The sequence below is a fragment of the Dermacentor albipictus genome, chromosome 2, assembly GCF_038994185.2.
Source record: "Dermacentor albipictus isolate Rhodes 1998 colony chromosome 2, USDA_Dalb.pri_finalv2, whole genome shotgun sequence".
Lineage (NCBI taxonomy): Eukaryota > Metazoa > Arthropoda > Arachnida > Ixodida > Ixodidae > Dermacentor > Dermacentor albipictus.
The window spans coordinates 166,736,450-166,748,138 of NC_091822.1; the positions used below are offsets into that span (position 1 = coordinate 166,736,450).

The window sequence follows — 11,689 nt, forward strand, 5'->3', positions numbered from 1 at the left end:
GGATCCTGTTTCTCAGTTCGCTACGAGACACACTGAGCACCGCAAGAACCTGGGCTGTCCTGAGGAATATCCTAGACCCGGGAAAGTCCAAATCCGCGACCAGCACGACATTGCAAAGGATCGGGGAGGAATTTTCCAGGCACGAATGAAGCAATAATAGAGGATCTCAAGGAAAGATATGTCGGAGGGAGCGCGATACAGTCAACAGGCCTAATTAATTATACGGGCGTCCAAAATGCGAAGCTAGACGCTCCGATATCCAAGGAACAGGTTTCTGAGGCAGCCCAGGTGGCCAAGAAGAATACTAGCCCCTGGCGCCGATCAGATTACCAACGCTATGATTAGAAACCTTAACGATAAAGTCATAGAAGCTATCACAAGGCAATTTAATGAAAACTATTGGCTCAAGGGAGAGATCCCGGAAGAGTGGAAAACTGCAAAAATTATTACAATACCAAAACCCGGAAAGAAGCCATCCCTGCAGGCGCTCAGACCCATTTCGCTGACGTCTTGCACGGGAAAGCTCTTCGAACGGGTCATACACACTATAGGCTTCAAAATTTCATTGAAGACAGGGGCTTGTTCCCTGCCTTCAATGAAAAGCCGTTGGGCTTCCACAACGGCCTCTCGACACAAGACGTGCTCCTCCTGTTACAGGAAGAGATACTCAAAAGCGTATACCCAAGGGCCCACCCTTGGGTATACGCTTTTGAGTATCTCTTCAACACCTATTGTCACCTTTAACACCTATTGTTAGCTCTTGACCTGCAGGGCGCCTTTGAGAATATATCACATGAATCGATACTTTCAGAGCTTAATATGATTGGCTGCGGAGAAAATGTATTGAATAACATTAGAGCATTCCTCACGGGGAGGGAGGCTACGATAGGAATATCGCATGTCAAATTCGATCCGTTACAAATGCCCAACAAAGGTACGCCTCAGGGAGCGATCATCTCTCCTCTACTTTTTAATATCGCCATGTGTAGACTTGCGCGGACCGTAGAAGGGGTCCCGCTGCTGGGTTGTACTATTTACGCGGACGACATCACCCTTTGGGCCAGGCGCGGGTCCCTAGCAGAGAAGGAGCAGACCCTCCAAGAGGCGGCCACTGCAGTTGAAAACTTTGCCAGGGCCAGCGGTCTCAGCTGTGCTCCCGAAAAATCGGAGATAATACGCATCCATGGGAAACGATATAAAAGTAATGGGAACATAGAAATTGAAATCAAAAATCAGCAAATCAAAGAGCTCACTGTTGCTCGGATCTTGGGATTCTGGGTTCAGAGCAACGGCAGGGCCAGCCAAACCATCAATTTACTAAAGTCGGCAACAAAACAAGTGGCGAGGATGATTCAAAGAATCACCTTCCACAAACAAGGCATGAAGGAAAGCGATACTGTCCGTTTAGTACTGGTGCTCGTTATCAGCAAACTAACATACAGCCTCCCTTTTCACACACTCAACAAGAGTGAGGAGGAGCTGGTTGACACTATTATCAGAGGCGCCTACAAGGTGGCTTTGCGCTTTCCCGTAAGCGCCCGGCAGACAAGCTCCTTGACCTTGGTGTATACAACACATACGCCGAACTCAGGGCGGCAACCTTAATTTCACAAAGAAGCCGGCTTAGCCAGACGAGATCGGGCAGAGAGATCCTGGTGAGGGCGGGTATTGCACTACACCCCCAAAACTTGGACGAGGTACTGGTGGATATTCCCGGTCCCGTCCGAAGCAGGATCTCAGTCGCTCCTGTCCCGAGAAATATGCGCAAAGACAGAAACAAAAAGCGAAGAGAAGAGAGGGTGAAATGGTTAGGCAAACTAGTCAGAAATAATGAGAATACCGTTTATGTTGATGTCTCTCAGTACAACTGGAAGCGCGCGGTAGTCACTGTCATAGGCAATGACGAGACTAGCCTAATCTCAAGCGCTTCCCTGATCACGTCCTCTATTTCCAAGGCAGAATGCTTCGCCATCGCCTTGGCAATCAAGGACCGGGAACGGACGGGGCCGTCGTACAACACCATCATCTCGGACTCTCAGGAGGCGTGCCGCTTCTTTATGAACGGCCGTCTCCCTTTCAAGGTTAGCCACCTCCCGGGAATGGAACTGAAGAATCCCTACAGACTGGTCTGGTGTACGGAACACGCAGGCATGGAGGGGAATGAGAGGGCTGGCGCTCTAGCTCGAGAGCTCACGAACCGAGCGGAGCAACCATCACCCTCCCATCCACAACCCGCCACTTCACAGGAAAGCCGTCGCGAGGAGGAGGGTAACGATCCGGCACGTATGGCACCACGCGATATTCTTGCTCACCAGCGCGGCATGCGGCAAAAATACCCCCTCCCCCCCCCCCCCCACACACACACATCTTTGAAAGGGGAAGACGCAACAGACCTTCGCAGGATTCAAACGGTGGTCTACCCAAATTTATTAAGATTGAGCAAACTTTTCCCAACGATGTACGGGCTTGCCTGTCCGTGGTGTAGCGACTCACCACCGTCTTTGTACCACACCTCATGGGGATGCCAGAACAGACCGCCGGATTTAAATGCCTGCTTGGGTATAAACTAACCAACACACTTGAGCAATGGGAGGCACAACTCGCCAGCTCAGACCCGAAGGTGCAGATGTCTCTTCTTGGTCACGTTCGGCTAGCGGCAGAAGCCAGTGGAGCCCTGGACTTGGGGCGCCACCCATCAAGCTCCTAATCCCCTATCCCCTTTCCCCAATTCAATAAAGTTATTCTCTCTCTCTCTCTCTCTCAGCTCTATCCGCGGGGCGTCGCGATGCAATACTTAGCAGACAGTGCAGAAGAGTACGCATTTGGCCTGGTTGGTTCATGATTACGAGCAATAAACAGCGCTAAACAGGACAAGGAGAGTGAAACAGATAACAGCGCTGTTGTCTGTCTGTGTCTGTCGTCTGCGTATTTGAACGGCCTATGACTATGTGCCGTTCAAATAACGTTCGCCTCTTCGAACCCGCGGTAAAACCATCTGAACAGGTGGAATTAAAAAAAAAAGAAGCAAAACGCAGTGCATCTCTACGAAGAAGTTTCATTTTTATGTGTCTACTAACTGGAAAACGGCAAACGTTTTAGTCTCCCGGCAAGCGTCGATAGCCACACAAATTAAAGCAAATTTCAGACACCAAACACCACACATTGCAAATTTTGAAATGTTCCTGCACTGTGTCTACTTACTATTTTTTTAAATAGCAGCCCCCGCCACATGAATTATTGATAAGTCCGACAATACATTGAAACGACCAACCGTTACTGGACGCCGCTTCACGAATAAATGACAGTATATCCAAGAATGGCGCGTCAAACAAAATATTCGGAAGCTGATAGCATCGCAGTGATGCGTTCTCGCATGCCGTATGTGAAGGACAGAACTCTCCCCGCTTATGTCTGTTTGTCGTCAAAATACGATAGATTTTCACTTACGCCGAACGCACCGTGTATTCCCTCGCACCGCGTATCCGTGTTAACTTCAATCTAATTTTGAAAATTGCCCTCTTTACTGTGCACGCGGCGACGTATGTTTATTATTTTTTTGGTGTCATATTTACCTCTCTACGGCACCGGGCTCCCGGGGCCGCCAGCGGACAGTCGTAGCGTCCACACAGCGTTCCTCAAGACACCAGCGTGCGCGCATGTGACCAGCTATAAGCGCGTTCGGCTTTCGTGCTGTCTAGCGCACCATAGAGAAAGAAAGATTTTTTTTTCTTTCTCTATGAGCGCACTGTCTAGCGCGTGTCTTTCGTACTGTCTAGCGCGTGCTGTCTAGGCCGCGCTGGCACGCGACATCAGTGACAGCGTTCCAGCGTGGCCAGAGTTGGCGCTCGTTCACGTGGCGTTCGATCACTCGGCGGCGAGCACGAGCTGGCCGACGCTGTCGTCCCGACCACGTTACTTGTCTTCGAACACTTCCTGTCCCGATCGAAAACTTCCAACGAACCCGAAACATGCTTCACTTCCTGGGCAACTTGCGGAAGCTCTTCAGGGCGCGCAAGGTGAACACCGACGGCAATGTCTTCCGCCTCCACACCGTCGTCACGGTCGCCATTCTGATGGCCTTCGGCACGATCCTCACCACCAGGGAGTACGTGGGGACGCCCATGGACTGCCACTGCCCGACGGTTCCCAAGAGCGTGGTCGACTCCTTCTGCTGGGTCGAGTCCACGTTCAGCTTTCGCGCCCTTTTCAATGCGTCGTACAACGGAAGCGTCGTCTATCCTGGCGCCGGCCACAAGCCTCCGGGAAGCGGACTCGGAGACCGCAAGTACCACACGTACTACCAGTGGGTCTGCTTCCTCATGTTCGCGCAGGCACTGTGCTTCTACGTGCCCCGCTGGTTCTGGAAGGCCTGGGAAGGCGGCAAGGTGCCCGCCATCGTCGCCGCGCTCGACATCCGCTCGACCGTGACGCAGGACAGCGCCGAAGTTCGGTCGCAGATGGTCGACTTCCTGGTGCTCAACATGAACCACAACCGCTGCTACCTGGCCAAGTACCTGCTGTGCGAAGTGCTCAGCGTCGTCAACATCGTCGCCCAGGTGGCCTTCACCGACTACGTCCTGGGAGGAGGATTCCTGACCTACGGCTGGGACCTGGTCCGCTGGCATCGCGGCGAGGGCCGCGACTTGGTGAGTCCGGCGGTGGTGGCGTTCCCCAGGATCGCCATGTGCACCTTCCTCAAGTACGGCCAGTCGGGAACGATCGAGAACCGAGAGGCCATCTGCGTCCTCCCGCTCAACATCATCAACGAGAAGGTCTTCGCGTTCCTCTGGTTCTGGTACGCGTCCCTGCTGCTCGCTGGCGTGTTGGCCGCGTCCTATCGCGTGCTGCTCCTGGTGAACGCGCCGCTCAGGCGTCGCCTGCTCAGCTGGCGCTACCCGGACAGCCAGCGCATCTCGACCGTCGTGTCGGCCATGTCGGCCGGCGACGTCTTCCTCCTCAGCCTGGTGGGGCAGAACGTGGACTCGCTCGTCTTCAGCCAGCTGGTGGCGGAGCTGTCGCGCCGGTTGGTCAAGGTGCCCGCAGTCGTGCTTCCGTCAGCTCCGCTGCCTCACTGAGGGAGGCAGTCCAACAAGTGCTCGCTAGTTGACTCTCCCCCTCCGTGCGGGTATTATGCGGGAGAACGCGCATCCTTCATTGTTTTGTTTAGAGTGATTTGTTTTTTGTTTTGTCAGGCTGATGATAAAATGCTTTCATGTGTGCCACTCATCATTCGTCTGTTAATATTGGCGACTTCATTAGGCAGCGTATCTCGCCGGCTCTTTCGCGGTGGCGTGTGTTGGCTCGGCGATTCCGACTTGTTCTAAAGAAAATGGAGGAAATGCATGTCGCAGAAGAGGAGGAGAGACTGGCGTGGAATGAGAATGAGAGAGGGGGGAGTAGGGGAGGGATATCGCCATCGCAGGGAGATACACGGACAACGAACAGCGTCGTGCTGCCGTGGCATGCCAGTATGCGGTGCTGGTATGGAGGTACCATAGGTGGGTACTGTCACTATCATCGCGCCGCGTCGAAGAAGGACATTCTGCAGGAATTATGAAATATGATTGACAAAGTACTCGAAGCTTTGCTTCCCTTCTTTTGGCTGATGCGGCTTCACGTACGTACTGCGTCACACTCACAGGTCGATGAATGACCGCTATATATCCTGCGTTCTGAAAGCGTTTGGGAGCCACTTCTTCCCCGCTTTTGTGGTGGTGCAGTGCCAGAAGTGCCAAAATTCGATCGAATCGAATATTTTTCTAATAGTTTGCGAATAATTTTCAACAACAATTTTCGCATACAGGTATTCACGACTATGGAAATTTTTTTTTGTCATTACACAGCACACATTATAAAGGATGCTTTATTAAAATCACAGAAGGAGCCTTAGGAAAAACCAAGCAGATTGCTTGCATACTCTGGACTCTTCGAAGCCGTCACTGTAAGTCATTATTATGTGATTAGATAACGGCAGTCATTAGGCAACGTTGCGGGTAATATTTGTGTATACCTTCGGGACCAAATAATGTATGCGTGTTGTATGCGGTGATGGCAGACAGACAGACAGACAGACAACGAACTTTATTTAGTCCTGAGGAGCTACTTTTGGGACCTCCTAACGGGAGGCCATTGTAGCCGCTGGCCGCGCCCACGTAAAGGACAGAACGCCGTGACGCTCCGCTCTTTCCTGGGCCCTCTGGATAGCCTGGGCTTGCTTTCGGAGTACCGTGCTTCTGATGGCCTCCTCCCACTCGGCTTCGCTGGAGAGGAAGTCGTTAGGCAACGCGGGACATCGCCAGAGCATGTGAGCCATTGAGCAAAAGGTTTCAGTGCAGTCAGGACAACTAGGGTCCACATCCGAGTAGATCCTACTGAGGAATCCCCGCGACGGGAAAGATCCCGTCTGCAGCATTCTAAGTGTAGCTGACTGACCTCTACTGAGCTTCGGGTGAGGCAGAGGATAAATTCTCCGACCAAGTTGGTAATGTTTAGTGATTTCATTAAATGTGAGGAGTGGATCGTTCTGCTGAGGCCCTTCCTGCCCCTCCGGAGCCTCCAGACCGTCGCGGCGCGTTAGTTCTCGCGCACGGTCGTGGGCAAGCTCGTTGAGGTTTGGGAATCCCTCGAGAACGTTCGTCCCCATGTGTGCGGGGAACCACGTGATATAATGAAAACCGGAGCAAGCCCTTTTCTCTAAAATGGAGGCCGCTTCTCGTGCGAGGTTACCCGACTCGAAAGCTCTGATTGCGTCTCTCGAGTCGGTGTAAATGTAGGTACGCTCTGGATCACACAAGGCCAGCGCAACCGCAATTTGCTCTGCTATACTCGCGGTGGCCGCTCTGACCGAGGCCGAGGACCGAAGAACCCCCCGCCCGTCTACAACCGACAGCGCGAACACTCTCCTGTTCCCGTACTGCGCCGCATCGACAAAGACCGCGGAATCTCTGTCTTCCCTAACTTTCTTCAATATGGCTCGTGCACGGGCTTTACGTCTACCCTCGTTATGCTGCGGATGTACGTTCCGCGGGAAGGGCCTCACCAGGTATGTCGCCCGCGTTTCTCGTGTCAATGTTATACGCCGGTCCTCCATTATCCTAGGAGCCATGCCAACCTCGTCGAGAATTCGCCTGCCAGCTTGGGTCGACGATAGCCTAACCACCTGGGCAGTGACCTGTGCCTCTATGATCTCGTCTATGCTATTGTGCATACCGAGTTGATCTAGCCTGTCGGAGCTCGTGGCAATAGGCAAGCCTAGCACTTTCTTGATGCTCTTGCGCATGAGTGTATTTAATTTGGTCTTTTCCGTTTTTGTCCACACTAGAGCTGACGCCACATAGTTAATATGGCTCATGAGGAACGCGTTGTACATCCGAAGAAGGTTGTCTTCACCTAACCCCTTCTTTCGGTTGGACACCCTAGAAATTAGCCGCAACATATTCTCTGTTTTAGCTGTAACGTGGGTGATTGTTCTGGCATTACAGCCCCTCGCGTCTATGAGCAGGCCTAGGATCTTAACTGAGTCGACTCTGGGAATTTTCTGCCCATTATTCGCGTATAATGCCACGGGTAGCTGGTTGAGGGGTGTCAGACCCCGAACCCCTTGCCTTGCGGGTCTGTAAAGCAACAGCTCCGATTTACTCGTAGACAGCTTGAGACCCGTGTCCGCGAGGTAAGCCTCCGTCTCGTCCAAGGCCGCTTGTAGAGCTTGCTCCATTTCAGCGAGGGAGCCCCCTGGGCACCAGATCGTGATGTCATCTGCGTAAAGTGCGTGACCTATGCCCTGGAGGCCGCCCAGCCTATCTGATAGACCCTTCATGACGATATTGAAGAGCAGTGGCGAGATGACTGATCCCTGAGGGGTACCCCGAGCTCCCAATTCGTACACGCTCGACCGAATCTGCCCCACCTGAATAGTAGCAGTTCTATTCATGAGAAAGGACCTGACGAAGGCCTGGAATTTGACTCCCAGGCCTATCCCGGCCGTGGCTTGCAGAATGTATCTATGGAACACTGTGTCGAACGCCTTAGTGAGATCCAGGGCGAGAATCCCTCTCACGTCCCGGGTGCCGCTATCAAAGATTTGCTTCCTTAGCATTAGCATAACATCCTGCGTCGATAGGCCGGGCCGAAAACCAACCATATTATGTGGGAAGAGGTTTTGGCGCTCTATGTACCCGGAAACCCGGTTCAAGATCGCGTGCTCCGCTACCTTGCCTATGCACGAGGTTAGTGATATTGGCCTCATGTTGTCCAAATGAAGAGGTTTTCCTGGTTTAGGGATGAGTGTCACTATAGCCGACCTCCATCTGTCTGGCACCTGTCCTGTCTCCCATACCCTGTTGACCTCCTTAGTAAGTAGTTCCACTAAGTTTCTAACAGGCTATTACGAAACCTGGACGATAAAGCTGCGGTGATGGCAGAAAAAGTTTTTCTCTAATTCGAATCGTCCCGGCAGATGGCGCCGCTATTGTGTAAAGTACGGTGCAATGAAATGTATTCCGACTTACTCCGATGATAGGACAAAAGCGCTGCATTTATAAATAGTACCAAACAATACCAACTGCCGGATACCATGTATAAAGAACATTTTATTTCGAATGATCATGTTTAGCCAGGAAAGTATGGCTGTCAGATCGACGCAGCGTGGTCTAGCACGTCGTCTGCTGTGAATGGAATGAAAGTTATTGCATTTTTGCTTCGATTTCAAGCTTAATAGTGCAGAGTCACTGGCGTAAAGCTTAAAAAGAAATTCGAACACATTTGGATATACGAGAAAGGACTTAGATTCGATGACGTAACTGAATAGCGACTATTTGATTCGATGACCGAATCGAATATCACTATATTCGCTTCATTCGCTCGTGCTGCTGCTTATTACGCGCCAGAGCCTACTCTTTCCTCCCACTACGCGAACCACATACTACGCAGAACGGGTCACATCTAGCCCGTATGTCTAGCCCTTACCCCAACCCGGCTGTGAGCAGCTCCATCGAGAGAGGGCGTTCTGAGCTGTACGCCTCTGACGTCACAAGGCTCTACGTGGCAGCACCGGCGGCGGTTGTCGCGAGCAGACGACCGAACGGGCGCATTCTGTACAACGAGCACAGTTTGCAGTGAAATTAAATTTTGGCCACCCGCGTTCTTGCTTCGCTTTTGGCCTTCACTGCATAGCGAGTGCGTGACGCAGCGAAGACACATTGCAGAGCAATGATGAGAGGAGACAGCGGTCACTCGAGCGTCGGTGCCGTACTGCAGCAGTCGATATGAATTAACTGCGGAGGCTACGCTCGATAACATCTCGCTGCGCATGGACGAAGGCACGATTGGACGCGTACTGACCATTACCCGTCTGCATGTTCGAAGCACGTAAGACAAACCGCGGGCTCGGAGTGCTGCAGCCGCTTCCTGGCAGTACAGTACTCATTTATTCGTTACCGCGAGCTTTGCGACGAGAAAGCAGCTGACAGCCAAAGAGAATGCCACTCATAGTAAATCCGGCGGCTGTGCTGCATGCGTATCGTTCGAAGTCGAGAGAAGTACACAAATATCCGCAGAACCAGCGCGAGTGTTTGAATCTATCTATCTCGAAGCCTGTTTGAGTTACCGAGGTATGGCAGCGGTATTGAAAGACGCGCACGGCCCCGTCGCCTGTTGCCAGGAGGACGGGGCCGATGTATGGTGCCTGCTTAGGGATGATGCTCGCCATTTACAGAAGCAGAGGTCTTGGGAGTCTGGCCTCACAGCTCATCAGCGTCGAAAGCACCCGAACGTGAAAGACTTGAGTGCCCGACTTCAGATACGCTGCACCTGGCTTAGCGATGTGAAAGTGTGATCAAGACTCGTGTATTAATTCTGTCACTTTTTCTCACTCCCCCAACCCCCTCTCCACGTGTAGGGTAGCAAACTGTGCAAAGTCTAGTTAAACCTGCTGCCTGTTCTTCGTCGCTCCTCCCTCTCTCTCTCCTTATCTTGCCGAGGGAAGAATTGCACAGAGAAGTGCAACATTTGTGTCACATACCCCTTGTGAAACGTCCTAGGGGATCGTCCAAGAATGGGCAGGTACCCAGGGGCACATACCAAGTTGCACCTACCAATTTACACGTACCAAGTTGCACATAGTAAATGAGTATCCCAAGTTGTCTATATTTCGAGGACGTGGCCAGTGGCACTTAACGAGTGGCACGAGTTGTTGTCTACTTGGCAAGGTATAGCCCGCAAAGCAGGGAGAACAGTGGGAGAAGGCGGCGAAGAAAGCTTCGCTTTAAAACTTCATTGGTTGCTTAATGACGTCTGATGAGCAGGCGGCCACAGTTCAGAATCGGCGACAAACGGTGTGCGGTGAGGTGCTGGCGATAGCTGGCGTACAAGTGCGGTTTACCAAAACATTACCGAGGCCTCAAAGATCAGTAGTGCGTCACGCGTGACCCTGGTAAAGTTTGCGCAGCATTTATTACAGCTGTTGCCTCCATACTGATAGTCCGGAAATGAACGAACAGCTTTTCTTCGGTCATCTGTTCAACGTGCATGTGTGCTTCCTGTTCGTGCATGCGTTCGTGGGAGCGATATTTATGACAGCGTAGAATAATTTGCGCGGTAAGTTCATTTTAGAGTAAATGCCATACTACGCCATGTCTCGCGAGGTCATTGTTGTGTTGGCAATCCTGTGCGCTCGGGTGCAGACTGCGGGTAACCGGCAACCAGAACCTGTGTGGCCGGTGTGGCGGACACAGCCTCGCCTACACCGCTGGCCAAGTTGTAACCGTTGTAACGCCTAACTGTGCAACTCCCCTGTGTGCCGTAAGCTAGCGGCTTAGTTAATAAAGATACAACAGTCATTCATCGCATCGCAATGACCTTGAGCTGCCGGAGCGAAAGTGTGGCAGTTGTGACGTCACGCCACATGATCCGCTGCGGAGAGGCGTCGTCGTTGCGGTACCACGTGACTAGGGGAGGGGTTAACTATATTATAGTTTAACGGTTGCTTCGCCGGCGCTCAGTCTCGCCATAGATGGCGTGCCGGCTGGGCTTTGTGTGCGTGGACTTCAGCGCAAGCGACAGGCTGAATCAAATCATCCAGTAGATATAGCTGGACGGCAAGCTACAAAATCTCAAGCAAAGACAAAGTTGCCTACTGAAACGCCGGAGCAAATGGAGGCCAGATTAGCATGTTACAGAGAAGCTTACCAAGCGCGGAAGCGTGCCAAGATTGAAGCTACTGCAAAAGCCACCGTCATTCAGCAACACGAACAACAAGGAGAAGGAGACGAAGTTCACTAGGGTTGAGGATTGGGCGAGTAGTTGTAGCATTCTAAAACTGGTACAGCGCAACATAGAAAGGAAGGAACAATCCGAGCCGGCCAGATTTTCGAAAGTTGTAAGTCAGCGCTTTGTTCTTTCATCTGGCCGGCTCGCGGCTTGTTTCTTCCTTCCTGTGTTGCGCTGTGCCAGTTTGAGGAGGAGACGAAGCCGTGGATGCAAGCAGCGGCACTCACAACGAACGTTTAGACGAACCACACTCTTTGGCTGGCGGCAAGCTCGACTGCGACAGCCACGTTTCACCGCGAGTTCACGGACAGTTCGGCAGCGTGTGTAACGTGTGTGGAAGACTGTGGCCTAACTCTAATGAATCACTGTGTGCATAGTCTTTGCAAAACCAAGCCAAACACTCGTGATAACTAGGTTTACGAGA

At 52.1% G+C, this 11,689-nt stretch overlaps 1 protein-coding gene across 1 annotated transcript; it reads left to right on the forward strand.

The window, feature by feature from the left end:
* Positions 1-3,968: 3,968 nt before the first annotated feature.
* On the forward strand, positions 3,969-5,075 carry LOC139055797 (innexin shaking-B-like). The gene has a single exon (XM_070533349.1). It carries the CDS (start codon positions 3,969-3,971, stop codon positions 5,073-5,075), a length of 1,107 nt encoding a protein of 368 aa, XP_070389450.1.
* Positions 5,076-11,689: the final 6,614 nt, after the last annotated feature.